At 33.7% G+C, this 19,472-nt stretch overlaps 2 protein-coding genes across 2 annotated transcripts; one reads left to right on the top strand and one right to left on the bottom strand.

The window, feature by feature from the left end:
* Positions 1-3,926: 3,926 nt before the first annotated feature.
* LOC132753406 (small ribosomal subunit protein uS12-like) lies at positions 3,927-6,285 on the top strand. The gene is made up of 4 exons (XM_060743869.1): positions 3,927-4,011; positions 4,425-4,581; positions 5,208-5,328; positions 6,100-6,285. Exons 1-4 carry the CDS (start codon positions 4,008-4,010, stop codon positions 6,244-6,246), a joined length of 429 nt encoding a protein of 142 aa, XP_060599852.1. The 5' UTR covers positions 3,927-4,007; the 3' UTR covers positions 6,247-6,285.
* Positions 6,286-17,016: 10,731 nt separating this feature from the next.
* On the bottom strand, positions 17,017-19,267 carry LOC132753392 (potassium voltage-gated channel subfamily A member 1-like). The gene has a single exon (XM_060743854.1). The coding sequence runs from the start codon at positions 18,835-18,837 to the stop codon at positions 17,380-17,382; it is 1,458 nt and encodes a 485-aa protein (XP_060599837.1). The 5' UTR covers positions 18,838-19,267; the 3' UTR covers positions 17,017-17,379.
* Positions 19,268-19,472: the final 205 nt, after the last annotated feature.

Raw genomic sequence — 19,472 nt, 5'->3', positions numbered from 1 at the left:
TTTGGCTGAGTCTGTTCTCTATTCTAGAGCTGTATTTGATAATGAAACGCATTCATGTTGCACAATTTAGCATTAATTATCTTGGGAGAACAAATAATTTACTTTTATTGGCTTTCAACAGCTTCATTAAAAGCATTGGTCAATTTTAACTGAAGAAATGATTTTCCGTCCTGCACACTTTGTATTGCTCGAAAAGTTTCATGTACGGCATGGATTTGTATTGACGGCGAATCACATATGTCTATTCATAAAAGAAAATAATTTTTCTCCACGTTTTCTTTATGCAATGAAAAGAAATTAATATGAGTGAGCTATTCTTATCATTGTCGTTGATTTTCTAGAGTTGTTTCCACATTCTGTCTGTGGTACATGTATAATGAATAAAGTATTTTTTTATTTAAACGTCGCAAACGTCACGTAACGCTACCAAAAAAAAAATTTTACTCTTAGCTTTTCTTTATGTGTGCATTCTTAAAATCAAACATTTTGGCCAAATGAACATTTAAATCATTTATAGAAATATTATCTAAACAAAAAAAGGTATGTATTTTCATTCGATATCTAGTCAACATATTGCGAAATTTAATTTCATAACTGCAAATTTAGACACTGAAAAACGTAATACATGTACTATGTCATGTAATTAGTTTAAATTTATTTATTTTAGCTATATAGACCCTTTCATTAAAGACCTTATTCAAGTTGTCGCCCTTCGATGACGTCATTGGGGGATACGTTGGACAATGCCGATACGATTAAGTACAATTATAGAGGGATAAATGAATTTTAATCCTTTCTCTTTTAAGATTGGCAGATTGAAATTGCCAAAATTTTGTGTAATTGAATAAGATATTACATAAAAAGAATGGTGAAATGAATTAATATGTTTACTATATATATAATATGGTTAACGATATGTTTTAATTTAACTTGTTAATACCAGAGATATAGATAATGTATGTATGTCTCCTAATATACAATACCCAAAAGATATTTTGAGTTTCAAAATTGTAAGGATTCTGAATTTTCGAAAAACGGCTGCGTAATAATTAATTGCAAGATACAAGTATATTAAAAATCATTTTGATTTAACCATTACTAAGAAAAGAAAACAATATAAATCTATGTAATTTCAAAAAAGATGTAAAGGCATAAAAAGTAAAAATTCTTTTGAATGTACATGACTGTATACTATTTGTGTCGGCAAAAAATGCACTCTCAAAAGATCGTACATCACACCAATTTATTTAAGCTGGTAAAGTAATATTTTCAACTCGATTCATACTCTGCTTATCAAATATTTAAAAAAAATCACAAAAAAAAACCCAACAAAAACAATTTGTGAAACACGATCACAGAAATTCGTTATTAACTGAATTATATTTTTACGTATTTTTGACTGTGCCAGTTGGTAGGGCTCTGGATCGAGTATCAAATCAGTAAGGCATGACCAATAAAGTCCCTAGGATGATCCATAACAAAATTCGGACCATAAATAAATTGACAACTAACAAAAGTGACGTAATCTGATGTAATGTTATAACTCTAAAAAAAATGCACCCTGGTGATTTATGATATCACAGCCAAGTGCCGCTTTTATACATATACAACATATGTACCCTGTTAATTTAATATGTTTCGGCCCAGTGGCGCTTATATATACACATCTATTTATCTATGAAATATGTTACTGGGAAATGGTCTTTAAAGAATAGATTTTAAATACAAAATGTATCAAAATTATCTTATTATCGTCTGTTGCGAATCTTAAATTATAAAAGTCAATGTCATATGGTTTTCGTTCTTTCCAGAATATTTATAAAATTAGGCCTATATATCCTTCACAGGTTCTTTGAAATATTTTTTATACGGTATAATGAAGAAAGAATCAGTAAGTGTTGACATAATGCATTCTGTTATTGTTCTATAAAAGCTTGAAAAACAATCATTAAAAGACATTGGTAATCTTATTTTCAGGTTAGTCACAAATACGCCGGGATTTTCTAAATGACAGAAAATAATTACAAAGAAAACTAGAAAATGGTCATTTAAATTTATAATAGGCAATTTCAGTGTGTATGGGTGTTTATAAAATAATAAAATTTGATTTAGTTACTAGCTTTTTATCCTGGCATTTGAGAAAATCTAGATCTAATAAATATATTCACTTTGAAAATTCGCTGTTTGAATTAGTAACGATTCGCCACACTAACGATTCGCCACATAACGATTCGCCACAGAGTAATAACGATTCGACACAGTTTAATAACGATTCGCCACAGTATGATTATAGATCTAACAATGATTTTTTTTTTTTAGTTATCAACAAACTTTTTCCTTTTGTTTTAATAATTTGACAATGACAATAATTTAATAATGTCTCAATACAAGTAACATGAACTTAAAGCCCACATCGCGGATTTTCAATTTATCAAAGTAACATTATTACAGGAGTACATTTACAAGAAAGTAATTATATGTTTAAATAAATATTGAATTAATCATAAACATAAATGTCAATTAATATATATATATATATATATATTTCATATATTATATATATGTCAAATATTTAAAAAAAAAAATATTGCAAAAACATGTGATCATTACGAAAATTGATTTAGGATAATTGATTAAAGAACACATATCTAAAACATTTGTCACACCTTTAATTTAATAAGCCAATCACCTTAAGCTTGTTGTAGAAATATTTAATTGACGCCGAAATAATCCTTTAATTATCTGACAATGTGAGCAGATTTCAAAACAATGCGGCAATTAAGCTTATTTATGTAAATTTTTGTTATAAAATATGTTAGTTATATAAATGTGTATAAATTAGTAGAGTTACTACAATCAGATAATAAAGCTATACTTGTAAATTTAGGAAAATATATAGATGTAGCTAATAAAAAGCGACAAGAATTGTTACTACCCGTTGTTAATTCATAACACATTTTGAAATGTTAATTGTTTCAACATATTATCCTTATTATCGTTAAAAAGATACATTTATTACATGCTTTTCGGTGGTTTATAGAAATATATCAGTGATATAAAACTGGTAATTTCACTGTTTGAAACAGTGAAATTACCACTTTGATAATTTCACTGTTTTGAATTTAAGCCCCGTACGTTGTTTCAGTGAAATACAAGCGTGCACAGAACTGGGTACCAACTTAATGACGTGACGTCGTAAATGACGTCATGTTGTATTATTATTTGGCGCGCTTTTCATTCAGTATTAGGTTTAATGTCTTTTTAAAACGTTTCTTTGCATATAATAAAAAGAAAATTTGTTTAGTTTAGTGTAAGATCGAAATATATTTCACCTTGTGAACACCAAAAGTTCATATTTCACTCGTGGCTGCGCCACTCGTGAAATATACCTTTTGGTGCTCACTCGGTGAAATATATTCCGATCTTACACTGAACTAAACAAATATCCTCTATGTAATACTATACTTTTGACGCTGTTATTGTCACGTCTTTTCTGTTTTTTGGTGTTTTTCTTCTTACTGGAACTTTTTCTTTCTATGAATGATAATGAAATTGTGATGTTCTTTGTTCCTTTTTTGCAGCTGTCTGTTCTCCGTTAGAATGTCATCAGTTAAAACTTTTTATGTTACTGTTTAAATCTTTTTTCATTTGAAAACATATTTTCATATTATATAAACAACAATAACTTATCAAATATATGTAACGAGCAATTTACAAATTTAAATGGGATTGATACTCAGAAAGACCCATTTTATATAGAAATTTGAACTTGTTATTTGTATGTAGATCTAGAGCAGTTTTGTATACTATTTCTTTATCATTTTATATATTTTATCTTTTATGAATTACAAAGTTTTGACCAGCTACAATTTAAACAAAACATTTGTACAAAAATAGTATAGAGAATTTGATGCTTTCGTTCTTGTTGGTATTTAAAACGCGTTAGCTTAATAAAATTGAAATCTCGGATAATCTCGCAGTAAACGTTCTTTCTAAATTTCGCCAACATGGGTAAGCAGCTCCACACGTGGTGGTTAAAAAAATACCTACTATTTAAATATACATTGTATTATTATCATAACGAATATGTAACAAAATAGCCGATACCACTATAAACATGATTTCGTAACACTGACATGTTTTATTGTCTGTTTTATTGTGTTATTGGTGCTCGGCATGGCATGCGATTTTCTTTTTTCTTCTTGAACTTGAAGTTCTTCTTTGAACACAACTAATGTTAATGCGAGCTTGTTCAGTTGTTTCTATTACTTAGAAGTAAAATAATCTTCCCTTGTATTAATTACTAAAGTTAGCTGTGAGCTATGTTTATTGTAAGTAAAGTAGTCTTCATTTTAACTTGTAGACAACACTTGGCATCTTTAATTATTGTTCCAATATATCCAAATATTCTTGAATGATTTCAGGTAAGCCTCACGGTATTAGAACTGCCCGTAAGTTTGTCAATCATAGACGCGAGCAGAAATGGCATGACAAAACATACAAAAAGGCTCATTTGCCTTCCAGATGGGTGAAACCTTTCCAGGGATCTTCCCACGCTAAAGGCATTGTTCTTGAAAAAGTGTAAGTTAATATTTTTGTGACACTATTTAGAATTCATATTTTTAGCATGACATGTCTGTTTTGGAGAAAATGTCTTATTACGCAGTGTTTTTTTTTTTCACCAAAATATTCTGCGAAATTCGGCCCCATTCCCCCCTCAAAATAGTATGTTTTTCCCCCCTCAAAGCCGAAATTTCCCCCTATAATATGGCAGCCCAAATTTGCCTGCAATGAATATCATTTTTTTGCAACTAACTGCTGGAAAATGCTTTATTTTATGTCTGTAAGACTTACTGTTAAGCAAGGTTGTTTACAAATCGTTCTCATATAGGTAAGGGGGGCTATCATGTGACACATCAATATTTTAGATCCGTTTAAAAATCCCCCTCCTTTTGCATTTTTCCCCCTCCAAACGGCACCGACCCCCTTCCCCCAAAAGTGAACAAAAACACTGTATTACGAGCACTATATATAGCATCATTGTCGTCAGTTTGAAGACACTGTTATTCTTTAAAAATTTGGTAGATAAGCATTTCCCATAAGTACATAGTAACCATAGAAAAGCTTCAAATTTATTCTATTTTTGGAAAAATTATCATGTATTTTATTTTAGATGGTAATTAAATTATGAAATGTTTTTGTTTCAGTGGAGTAGAAGCTAAGCAGCCTAATTCTGCCATCAGAAAGTGTGTGAGAGTACAATTGATCAAGAATGGAAAAAAGATCACGGCATTCGTACCTAATGACGGTTGCCTCAACTTTATTGAAGTAGGTTTAGCTGTATAACAATTGACTAAATAGGACAATTCCTTATGTATCTGAGCATTCTGAAATTATTCTTTATCCAACCTGTTCTGGGCTTGAAGAATATAACATACATAGAAAGTCTTAACCTCTAATTTGTTTGAAACTTACTTGCATAGTGATAATGCAGTGTTTGTAATGTATCTTAAACTTCATTCTAACTTTGTTAAACAATATCAATGAGGCATATTTTATTCCAACACTCTGGCTCGAATTTTGACATTGTAACATAGGGATATGCATTTACTTAACCTTTATGTTGCTAGAAACGCAAGTGCAGCCTGGCCATTCTGTGTTACATTGTTTACAGAGTGACTACATTTAAATATTTATTGTCCCCCTTACTTGATGGAGATGTTTAATGGGAGCTTAGGCCCCGTGTTCAATAAGAAAAAATCAGGATCAAGTGATCCTGATTTTCCTCTTTGTTTTATATAACCAATAATGATAGTATTTTACTAGAATTAAATGGTACATATTCAAAATGTAAATAACAATATATTTATTTTAAAATTTCATAAACATGCTATTTCAAGTCCAGTATTATCATGTTAATATTTATTCTATGAGGACAAACAATAGAGAATATTTGAGTTTTTAAATTTGATCCTAATCTTTGTGAACACAGGGCCAGAGGTTTTGATAAAGTTCAAACTTTGGAAATTCCTGAAAATTTCTGTTTACATTTGATTTTGACAATACCAATATGATGGCATCACCAATTTTGCATTTCAGGAAAACGATGAGGTGTTGGTTGCTGGTTTTGGTAGAAAAGGTCATGCTGTAGGAGATATTCCCGGTGTCCGTTTCAAGATTGTCAAGGTCGCTAACGTTTCACTGTGGGCTCTTTTCAGAGGAAAGAAGGAACGACCAAGGTCTTAAGCTGTAACAATTGCTTAGTAAACCCTTTGTACAAAGAAATTCGTCTTTGTTGTTATTTAAATGATTTATTTGCTTAAGATTTTTAAGGTGGCTCCAATAAAATAATTCTGGGGCATAGTCATTTAAAGACTTATATTGCCACTGTTTTGTCCAGGCCTTCAAATGTGTATGCCCAAACAATTTCAGATAAGAAAGCACATTTTAGACTAACTGTCCATTGCTTAGACATTTGGCATATAGCACTGTTTAGTGGGCCTCAACTAAAATACAGGGGTGTGGACAGACCAGAATTGCAGACCCATATTATTTTGTGTATAAAATCTTGTACACAGAACCGTACCATAATATGATGTTCTTTCATTTTTCTCCCTGGCAAATAAATAATCGTGTTTGCAAATTTACTGTTGCAGTAGGTCGGACGTGTATTGCCATTTACTCACTCTGTGTCGTGAGTAAAACAATTATTCACTTATCCCATGTTATAATCTTACTAGAAAGAAACCAAAACAACAGAATAGGATTTAGGCATTGTATTTGACAACTTTCAACAAATAAATGCATGTAGTTTGGATCAAGTTAAAATCTCTTCAGGTATACAACAGTTCCATTGGATCCTGTAGATAGTATCTTATATAGCTGAATTCGGAAAGCCATATGCATATTCGTCCAACGATAAACCTGAAAAATACTGAAACTATATTAATAATGATAAATGAAAACATAATTTTTTATAACGATACTCTGAAAACCACTAAATAGCATCCTTTCTTAGAAACTGGGAGGGCGGGAAGAGGGAACAACTATAACTCTAAAGAACGTGTTAAAAGCTGTCAAATACTGCCTCGAGTGAGAAACAATAGTAAAAACACCGGATATATACCTACACACTGGTTCAAAACACGTGAAAACCGTGCAATGTAATAAAATATGCATGAAACAAAATATGTTGTAGACTTATCAAAGCATAAACTAAACTATGGACTGGAATGAAATAACAATGGGAAATGTGAATAATTTTATTTTACTCACTCTGTGTCGTGAGTAAAACAATTATTCACTTATCCCATGTTATAATCTTACTAGAAAGAAACCAAAACAACAGAATAGGATTTAGGCATTGTATTTGACAACTTTCAATCGAGCAAAACAAAGAAAGCATTTAGATAAAACATTTTAAAGAACTGTATTTATAAATTTAAAACACGATACCATATTAGATAAAAAATAAAATAAAACCTGCGCTATTAGACTTGATTCAGATTAGATTATTAGAAACCAATTTAAAACAAAGTGTGAAAATTATAAATCCAAAACAATAAAAGCAAAACAAAATATTCTTTGAAGTTTTACTTAAAAACAAATCACAAACAATGTAACAATTCTTAAATCTGCCAATGAACACTTTTCAGAAACAAAACGTTTAATGAGTAATTTCAGCACATCAGGAGTAATAGGCTCTTTTTAGCTCACCTGTCACATAGTGACAGGGTGAGCTTTTGTGATCACTTTTCATCCGGCGTCCGTCCGTCCGTAAACTTTTACTTTAAATGACATCTCCTCATAAACCACTAAGCCAATTTCATCCAAACTTCACAGGAATGTTCCTTTGGTGGTCACCTTTAAAAAATGTTCAAAGAATTTAATTCCATGCAAAACTCTGGTTGCCATGGCAACCGAAAGAAAAAACTTTAAATATCTTCTTTTAAAAAACCATAAGAGCTAGAGCTTAGATATTTGGCATGAAACATCTTCTAGTGAGTGTCTACCAAGTTTGTTCAAATAAAAGCCCTGGGGTCAAAATTGGCCCCGCCCCGGGGGGTCATTGATTTTCCCTATATGCATATAGTAAAAACTTAAAAAATCTTCTTTTAAAGAACCCAAAGAGCTGAGCTAAGATATTTAGCATGAAACATGTTCTAATGGGTGTCTACCAAGTTTGTTCAAATAAAAGCCCTGGGTCAAAATTGGCCCCGCCCCGGGGGTCATTGATTTTCCCTATATGCATATAGTAAAAACTTAAAAAAATCTTCTTTTAAAGAACTCAAAGAGCTAGAGCTTAGATATTTGGCATGAAACATCTTCTAGTGAGTGTCTACCAAGTTTGTTCAAATAAAAGCCCTGGGGTCAAAATTGGCCCCGCCCCGGGGGGTCATTGATTTTCCCTATATGCATATAGTAAAAGCTTAAAAAATCTTCTTTTAAAGAACCCAAAGAGCTAGAGCTAAGATATTTAGCATGAAACATGTTCTAATGGGTGTCTACCAAGTTTGTTCAAATAAAAGCCCTGGGGTGAAAATTGGCCCCGCCCCGGGGGTCATTGATTTTCCCTATATGCATATAGTAAAAACTTAAAAATCTTCTTTTAAAGAACTCAAAGAGCTAGAGCTTAGATATTTGGCATGAAACATCTTCTAGTGTGTGTCTACCAAGTTTGTTCAAATAAAAGCCCTTGGGTCAAAATTGGCCCCGCCCCAGGGGGGTCATTGATTTTCCCTATATGCATATAGTAAAAACTTAAAAAATCTTCTTTTAAAGAACTCAAAGAGCTATGGCTAAGATATTGAGCATCAAACATGTTCTAATAGGTGTCTACCAAGTTTTGTTTAAATACAAGCCCAGGGGTCAAAATTGGCCCCGCCCGGGGGTCATTGATTTTCTTTATATGTGTTTAGCAAAAAACTTTAAATCTTCTTTGAAAGAACCCAAATAGCTAGAGTTTAGATATTAAGCATGAAACATCTTCTAGTAAGTGTCTACAAAGTTTGTTCAAATAAAAGCCCTGGGGTCAAAACTGGCCCGGCCCCAGGGGTGTCATTGTTTTTAACTATATGTGTATAGTAAAAACTTTAAAAAAATCTTCTTTTAAAAAGCCCAATGAGCTAGAGCTTAAATGTTTAGCATGAAACATCTTCTTATGGGTGAGTCCCGTGTCTACCAAGTTTGTGCAAATAAAAGCCCTTGGGTTAAGTTGGCTCTGCAACGTTGGGTGGGGTGGGGGTTGGGGGGCCTATATACAGGTGAGCGACATCATGGCCCTCTTGTTTCTGTACAGGCCTCGAAATCTTTCTTATACAGCCTTCTAAACATAATTTAAGCCATCTATTCTTTAAATAGCATTTCATAGCGCCCAATTAGCCATTAGAAACATTTGATTTAACTTAGATCGTCCCGCATGAATATTTATTCATTCTGAAATAGCCGAAACAAATAAAGCAGCCCGATTAGAGTGACATCGCAAAGCTGGCAAAGAAGATAACTTGCATTTATCGCACCAATTACAAAATTTTTCAAAAGCATACATATAATTTTTCACTGTACTATGTTCTCTGCTACCCAAAATAGTGTGTTTTACTTCTGAAACAACGGACATCGGAAGACCAGAACTGTTGCATGTGTCTGCTAAGTCTTTCCATCTACATGAATCAAACAAGCCTGCAAATTGACAAAAATATACAAAGGTAAAAACAAGAGAAGATAATAAACGAGTGTTCAATTAAAACCCATTTACAGTTATCTCCCCTACAATATTGATTTACAATCAAATCGTATAACAAGCACTTTACTAGTGAAATGTTCCGTACCAAAACTTGAATTTTTATTCTTTCCTTGTACGTAAATGCGCTGTGTGGGCTTAAATAAAAGAATATCTTTAATAAAATGCTTTTGAATTGAAGTTTGTCCAAAAATCATAGGATAAAATGGACTAGACGGCCAAAAAGGCGCGACAAGGGTATACCCTGACTTTGGCACTCAACAAGATGATTTATTGCCTTTGGAATCATAACAACTGGAGGTACTAACCAGTTATTTTCAGATGACCAGTCTTGCATGAATGCATCAACATTTTCAGAAGAAGGAGTCCAATAAAGGTAATTAAATCTTGGCAACTTAGTATTGTAGTCGTTAGCAAACCTGTCAACAGTATGAGGCCCATACATGGAATTTACTAAATCAAAAAAACTCGTCGGACACACTATAATCATCTACATCTACCATTTTACTGTATTCATCAGCAAGTTTATTCAAATCTCTTTTGACCCATTGAATGTTCAAAGAAATACTAAATTTTTACACACAATGAATGAATATCGTAAGGCAATAACCTGCAATTTTCCTTAACACTGCCCTTATTTACAATATGAACACAGTTTTTTGTTATCTGTATTGCCATAAAACATGTTTTACCAGACAATTTCCCACAAAATGACTGTAATGATATTTATTGCTAACAACTCTCTGAAGGTAGAGCTTTGACTAGCTTCAAATTCCGACCAAAATTTTAGGCTATTAAGTCCCTGTCCTATCACTACATAAGCTGCCCCAGCAGTGTTAGACGTCAGAGAATATACAGGTGTACAAGTAAACTGCCGACAAAAAAGTTTGAGCTTAAAGGAACCTGCAATTGCTATTCCCCAGAAAATGTAAAACAGGAAATGCACTCGGAAATTGACGGAGATTGACTTTGAGTCCCAAGCACACCTGGATTCATGATACATACAAAAAATACTTAGTCTTTAAAAAACAGACATTCCCAAGTACTGGAGCCATGGAAATTATTTTTCCCGGCCAACTGTGCTAATTTTCTAGCAGACGATGACGACCGAGATTTTAATAAATTTTCCAAACAAACTCTAGTGTTAGAAATACGTCTATCTGGAATTTTTGAGATAACCTTCACCTAGCCACTCTAACATCTGTACTGGAATAAAAATGGATTTCTGCAAAATTTATAAGAAAACCTGCTTTCACTAACGTTTGCTTAACAAACTCTGCATCCCTGGTCTTTATTAATACCGCCATCCATCATCAAGGAAAACAACAATTCGTAATCCTTGACTTCGCCAAAACGTAACTAATGGTCTAAGCAGCTTAGTAAAAATGTATGGTGAACTGCGAAGACCAAAAGGTAAAACGTTGTTCAAAGACAAAATAACGTAACCTACCATTAAGATACTATGAAAAAACCTAAATACGGGTGGTGTAAAGGATTAACAGATAAATGATGATAACCACTAGATAAATCAAATTTAAACATAAATCCATTTTCAATTAATAATTCTTTAGCTACCCTGTAATCTTCGAATTTAACGTGGTCTACTCTTACATATTTGTTTAAGACACTTAAATCTAAAATGAGACGTTTCTTGCCAGACAGATAATGGATTAATGTTATATGGCTTAAAAAAATGTTTCATACACACAATTTTTATCTAACAGATCCTGTATAGCTGAATCTACAAATTCTTTGTTCTTTAAAGCTGATTTGTTATTTTTTAAATAAAAAGACGGAGGTTTTTTAACAAACGGAATAACATAACCTTGTTCTATAAAAGAAATTATTTCATTGTTAGAAGGCCGAATAGTGTCCTTCCAAAACGAAATACAACTTTTTAATCTACCTTTAACAGAGTTTGTTTGTACAGCAAACTTGAGATTCTTTGTATTCACAAAAAAACAGTACTTTCATCTAACTGACAAAATTGTTCAAAAAAAAAATACTTATCATATTTCGATAGTCTTACACACAAATCATTCTTGTTTGTTGCCTTCTGGTGCGAGGAGTTGGGTGGCATCAGAATTTGTTGCTGTTGCTGCTGCTGAAGCTGTTTTGTTGCTGGATTGCTGCACCATGAAAGCTCTCGGTGTGAGGAACAGAAATTGGCATAATGCCCTTCTTGGCCACACTTGAAGCAAATGACTTCTCCCAGAACAAAACGTCGTCCTTCCAGGTATCCAAGAGAGGAGCGTCGTCCTTCCAAGTCTGCCTGAACGTAACGTCGTCCTTCCACGTCTCCGTGACCGAAACGACGTCCTTCTGCGGCTCTGGAAATTCTGCTGTTTCGAAAAGAACTAGCAAAACGGTTATCATTAAAATAAGCATTTTTATCAGCCTTCTTTTTAGCGTGCTCTTCAGCACGACGAATTCTTTTATCATCACCTGAATCAGACGCTACTTCCAGTAACTCGTACTCATTTATGGTAGACCACCCAAGATCTGAACCGTCAGCGATACGTATCAATTTATTTCTATGAGTTGTAGCATCCTTAGCTTCGGCAAGAAAGTCCTTAGCTTTAGACGCCTCTCTGTAGGAAACTGCCTTATTAATATTGTCAAGTAAGTCTAAAACAGTGTTATTGAACTCGAACTGTTTCCTGTTCTGATAAGACTTAAATGAAATTAAATTTAAGAATCCTTCTTTTCCTTCTTTGTCGCTGAAGAAACAGTCCACTCAGCATCACGTTTCAAATCACGTTGAAGCGAACTAAATTTGTCGTCAAAATAACCCTTCAATTCGGAGACTACTTCTTCCCTTGGAACTGTTGAAAAACTTGCACGTGGTGGCGAATTTTCCCGCGACATAATATTCTAAATAACTATAACTCTAAAGAACGTGTTAAAAGCTGTCATATACTGCCTCGAGTGAACACCCGAATATATACCTAACGTTACACACTGGTACAAAACACGTGCAAACCGTGCAATGTAATAAAATATGCATGAAACAAAATATGTTGTAGACTTATCAAAGCATAAACTAAACTATGGACTGGAATGAAATAACAAATGGGAAACGTGAATAATTTTATATAGAACAACAAAAACTGTTCAAGACTTTCATCTACCTTAAAAACTTTGGATTTAGATAGATCCCAAAAATGATGCAAGAGAAGCAAAATCTGGACTTTGACACCCCTGTGAATAGGGTGACGACACTTTGTATAAAAATTGGCCCAACCCTGGTGATCAAGTAATTTATGTAAACTTAATACATAATTTATTACCACATCTTAAAATGTTCTACTCCTTAACAAAAGCCCAGAGGTTACATATTCATTGGCATGAAGCTTTATTTTGAATTCTTCAAAAGTTCAATATTTATTGATCATAACCAGGAAGTTTAAATTGTTCATGCTTTAGGTAGACTAATGTATAGAAAAACTTGTCTTGAAAACTATAATGCCCAGTATAGCATTGCCTAGTAACTTCTACAAGTTATATGAACTTGGCTGTATTGTTTGTGGTATAAAGACATAACCAACTCTATACAAAATATGAAGATGGCAAGATACCTTAGGGTGCATAATAAGGACTCTTGTATATCAGATAGTATTTTCTGTTAATCTCAAACTAGAACTATCATTAATGTAATAAATACCCCGCAAGACTGCTTCAGACATGTGGAAGTAACAGAATATTAAAGAAGTATTATCTCCCTTTGCATTGAATACTATAGTATCCGTTAAACCGACCAACTTTCACTACGCTATAACATCATGATAAAGAACACACCGTATTACCGGCGCCAGTGATGGCAGATAGCTGAAATTTACCGCTCGGTACAGGTAGGTTATAAATTTGGTTGGTATTATCATATTACACAAATACGGCCCATTTAATTGCCATGAAACTACTGTCCATTGACTTGAGATACTATTAGGTTATTTTGGACTCGTTTTTTCCTGTTTTTAGCTCACCTGTCACAAAGTGACAGGGTGAGCTTTGCGTCCGTCCGTCGTCCGTCCGTAAACTTTTGCTTCAAATGACATCTCCTCATAAACCACTAAGCCAATTTCATCCAAACTTCACAGGAATGTTCCTTTGGTGGTCACCTTTAAAAACTGTTCAAAGAATTTAATTCCATGCAGAACTCTGGTTGTCATGGCAACCGAAAGAAAAAACTTTAAATATCTTCTTTTAAAGAACCCAAAGAGCTAGAGCTTAGATATTTAGCATGAAACATCTTCTAATGAGCGTCTACCAAGTTTGTTCAAATAAAAGCCCTGGGGTCAAAATCGGCCCCGCCCCAGGGGGTCATTGATTTTCCCTATATGCATATAGTAAAAACTTTAAAAAATCTTCTTTTAAAGAACCCAAAGAGCTAGAGCTTAGATATTTGGCATGAAACATTTTCTAATGAGTGTCTACCAAGTTTGTTCAAATAAAAGCCCTGGGGTCAAAATTGGCCCCGCCCCAGGGGGTCATTGATTTTCCCTATATGCATATAGTAAAAACTTAAAAAATCTTCTTTTAAAGAACCCAAAGAGCTAGAGCTAAGATATGTAGCATGAAACATCTTCTAGTGAGTGTCTACCAAGTTTGTTCAAATAAAAGCCCTGGGGTCAAAATTGGCCCCGCACCATGGGGGTCATTGATTTTCCCTATATGCATATAGTAAAAACTTAAGAAATCTTCTTTTAAAGAACTCAAAGAGCTAGAGCTAAGATATTTAGCATGAAACATGTTCTAATGGGTGTCTACTAAGTTTGTTCAAATAAAAGCCCTGGGGTCAAAATTGGCCCCGTCCCAGGGGGTCATTGATTTTCCCTATATGCATATAGTAAAAACTTAAAAAAATCTTCTTTTAAAGAACCCAAAGAGCTAGAGTTTAGATATTAAGCATGAAACATCTTCTATTAAGTGCCTACAAAGTTTGTTCAAATAAAAGCCCTTGGGTCAAAACTGGCCCCGCCCCAGGGGTGTCATTGTTTTTATCTATATGTGTATAGTAAAAACTTAAAAAATTTTCTTTAAAAAAACCCAATGAGCTAGAGCTAGGATGTTTAGCATGAAACATCTCCTTATGGGTGTCTACCAAGTTTGTACAAATAAAAAGCCTTGGGTTAAAGTAAACTCTGTTGGGGGGGGGGGGGGGGGGGGGAGGAAGGTCATTGTTTTTTCCTTATATGTGTATAGCAAAAACTTAACATCATGAAACATCTTCTAATGGGTGTCTTAATTCCAAGTTTGTTCAAATAAAAGCCCTGGGGTTTAAACTGGCGCCGCTTCGGGGGGCCTATATACAGGTGAGCGACCTCAGGGCCATCATGGCCCTCTTGTTAGACTATTTTGAGCAGGTTAAAAGTGACAGCTTAGGAAAAATCCGTGAAAATGACTGTTTTTTGTTCAAAATATCTCAAGTTTTAACTAAATGGCAGGATTTCTGTTATTAATATAGACGTTCATCCATTGGGGTCACGCAAGCCAAACATCTACCCCGTGAGTCTTTTCTTAAAAGTTTTACAGACGTTCAATCTGGTCCGGTCGAAGAAAAAATGCTGCCGTTGTAGGCAGATACTTATTTAAAATGCTGCCATCGATGGCAGAAATACCATGAAAGTGGCTAACATTCTGACAGAAAATCAAGGTCAATCTTTTATCAATTCCTCTATTCTTTGCGCCCTTTTAGTCGGTATTGAGACGTTAAACTATCATTTCTAATATTTTCTCATCGAAAAAGCTTTTTAGCAACACGCAGTTACAATACAAAATGTGATGATTCAGTACGACCAAATTGCACTTTAAATAGAGCAATTAACATGAAGAAATTCATTTTTCTATATTCATGCATGTGTGCTTGATCTGTTGTGTCTGTCAGTTACATGCATACAATACCATAATTTTTTATGTATCTTAAGTTTAGCAGCGCATAATTCACTTCCTTTTCAAGACATAACGCCATTTGCATATTACAGCGAGTAACTACAGTAAGTGGATATTCATTTGCTAGCATATGACATTATTTTCTCGAGGTAATAATGTTCATCGCTTTATGACATATAAAGGCTGAAATTTACTTCGTCGGCGCTAATGCTGCAGATTATAAGTTACCTAGCAATCTCTAAAACCATTATCTAAACATTTAAATTTCATGTTTGTCCTTTAAATATTATGAAATTCATGTTTGCCTTTTCTAAAGGAGTGAAAATTGATTTGTTACTGAGGCATAATGTGCCTTTAATACAAATGCAGTTGGCTCTAGCTTAACATTGAAATCCCCATTCAAAACGACACCGTTTTAGTTCTATATAATACATGAATTCTTAGTAAAATAGTGTAAAATAAATAGGTGGCAAAAGGTTACAGGCATCGACATTATTCATTTACATGCAAGTTTTTAATTTTCAGTTTATTTTAAAACCAAACAATCATGACCTACTTTGCAGATAAATGACCATAATTCACTAGAAAGAATAAATTCACTCTCTTTTCCCAGCATATTATAATGGTCTGACTCTATAGGTAATTTAATTATGATAATTAATAATGCAGCATAAAGCAGACATTTCTGGTATACATCTAGTAACGTACCTTTCGAATAACTGCGGACAATGTACATGCATTTTCAGAAAGTAGTTCGTCTTCAAAATATATGACGGACAAATACAAGGTCCCGACAGTTTTTGATAAACAATGTTTTTTAAAGATTTTTTTTGCCATGGCAAACGAGAAATATTTTTTTCCAGATTTTTGTGTCTTTTGATGAAGTTCTTGACTTATAACTTGTATGCCAAATTTCAGATCATTCGCTCACACCGTTTTTTTCCCTGAATTATTACATGTATTTAATTGTAAAAAAGTGATCCAAAAATGAAAATCATTTCAACGCTTTTAACTCAAATCAGGCTAAAAATAGCACAAAAATACGATTCATTTCGAGTAAATTTCGTTATTGCGATTTGTATTTTTTTCTCTCTTTTTAGGAGACTCAGGTATACAATCTTTGTTTTATGTTTCTAAAGGCTTTTAAACCTCATCGGAATTCCTTTAAAGGCCAATTATGCCGCAGAAATGTTTTTATTTTTATTTCACAAAATCTTTTTAATGTTAATGCACTTTTATAGCATCCAAAAAAAAAAGTTACTCATTAGCCAACTACCTGAACCATCTTACTCATCTATTGCATGTTGGTAATATGTACATTGTATACAGTTATAGTGAATTAGTATTTTGTATTGAAAAAAAATACTACTTTGTTTACAGTTTGCTACGTTTTATGACAAATTATTTCACATTTATGGCTTATTCTTCATGTTACAAGTATCTAATGTTTTATTAAACCATTATATAAACATTCATGTTTCTCTTTCTAAGCAGTAAAACATTTTTTTCTGAGGCATAATCTATAATTAAGCTTTCTATAATTATATTTCTAACTTGGGAGGTGATCACTAAGTTTTATTTTTTTTTATCCCATAAAAAAAGGAATTGAGACAGTTGTATATTTATTTATAGAATGCATTATAAGACACATTTGTTGTGAATAAATAAATAATTTAACATAGAGAAATAAACTTGTCCGTGCAAGTAAATATTGTTTGTGTTGGATTTTATCACCTTATTTTTAATCCGACTTAGATATGATTCCCGCGTCCAGTAGTTTGTCGATATATATTGTTAAAATTGGTCACGATTACAGGAACCGGAAGTGCTATGGCAAGAAGTCCAGACAGCACACACATACTTCCAATAATTTTTCCCAGAGTTCCTGTCGGATATACATCCCCGTATCCGACTGTTGTCATAGATATCACAGCCCACCAGAATGCATCAGGAATACTGGTGAAAAACGACTCCTCCGACTGTGCCTCCGCGTAAAAAATAGCACCCGCGAAAATCACAACAGCAATACTTAGGAACAGTACGAACATAGACAATTCACGTAAACTGACTTGCATCGTTTTCGCGAGGATCTGAAGTCCGTCTGAAAATCTACTCAGCTTGAAAATCCTTGCCACTCTCAGCACCCTTAGTACCGAAAGAATCCGACTGTTGTTTTCACAACTGTTAGTGATGAAGAACGCAATCATAAAAACAAAGTAGGGTGCAATAGACAAAATGTCAATCCAGTTAACAAGATTCTTAACGAACTTCAATTTTGAAGGACACACTATGAACCGAATTAGCAGTTCAAACACAAACCAGAGAATGCAGGAAGATTCGATAATAAATAAGGGGTCAGAGTAATTGAACTTCTTGATTGATGATGGATTACCGTCTGCGTCATACACAGTTGCATTCGTACAGTCTTTGTTCTTAAACTGAGGTAGGGTTTCGATACAAAATGTTACTATAGACGTTAAGATAAATACAACCGAAACGATGGCGATTACGTTGGAAATCACTGAACTACCCGGATATTCGAATATTTCCCATATCACCCTGCTAATTTTATGTTCCGGCATTTCAATGTCGTCCGAATTATCAAGCAGAAACCCTTCCGACACTTTGAATGAATCAATCACTGCATCTCCAAGTTGGAAAAACTCCAATTCTTCTATGAATATATCTACAGGTACCTCGACTGGGCGTTTGAGTCGGCCACCACTCTGATAATAGTAAAGTATTGCATTAAAAGATGGACGGTGGCGATCGAAAAAATATTCATTCTTAGCAGAAATCCAGAACTGCTCCCGTTTAGACGCATTTCCGAGCAAAGTGGAGGGCAATCGATTAAGGGTTTTCAGCTGTGTCTCAAACTTAAGGCCTGCGACATTAATGGTAACACGTTTACAATTTTCTGCCTCACAATCATGCTCGGAGTTTACTTCGTCTTCTGCTACAGGTTCCGGTTTCACCTCTTGCGTTATCAAAGGTTCCAGAGCGTTAAGCTCAATATCATTGTTATTCTGTTTAGTAGAGTGATGCAGGAGCTTAATACTACCGCCAGAATGTGTCCGTCTGTGCGTCAAAGCTGGTGATCCATGAATTGTCGTTGGTGGCTGACGGAAGAGCACTAGAGGGTCTGAACGTAGAGTGTATCCTTGCGCCTGATAGGCCGCGTCAGTAGAATTCCTGGCAACAAAATGCATGCTGACTATCGACAAAGTCACTTTTCACAGAAAATCAAGTAACTTTTATTATCTCGCATGGACTCAAATTTGTTTGATTAAATCCAAATTATTAAAGTTTCCAGTCCTAAACACGCCAAATCAGTACAAAAGTTATCAGTTTATAGAAAGCTTTTACATAAATCAGCAAGTTTTTCACATGTCGGCTTTTGTACAAATTATGTACAAATGCGTCTTAACGAATAGAATTTATCGCAGCATATCTATAATCGCCTTATTTTGCATAAATTGTAAGAAAAATACCTCCTTCGATTTAACACCCGATCATATATTAAAAACCGAAACAATTCCATCCATAATCATTTTAAATCCCTGGTTAAACTTAAACAAGAAAAAGTCAACAGTTGTATATACTTCTAAAGGTCTAAACCTATATACGAAAATATGTATAACGTGACAGTGCAAAATGAATAGAAGGGGTTGTATATTTTGTGTATGCGCGTATAATAGAGAGAAAAATAACAAAGGGTAATTTGATATACAAATTGCTGGAGATATTTTCATTTTTTTGCCCTTATAAACTAGAAAATGGACTGTAAATAAATCTAAAAAAATTATATTGCAGGTTCAGATATACACGGTGTCGTAGTAAGATA

This window comes from Ruditapes philippinarum, unplaced genomic scaffold (genome assembly GCF_026571515.1).
Source record: "Ruditapes philippinarum isolate M1 unplaced genomic scaffold, ASM2657151v2 ctg4_1_1_1_1, whole genome shotgun sequence".
Lineage (NCBI taxonomy): Eukaryota > Metazoa > Mollusca > Bivalvia > Venerida > Veneridae > Ruditapes > Ruditapes philippinarum.
This window is presented reverse-complemented; position numbering and strand designations above follow the sequence as displayed.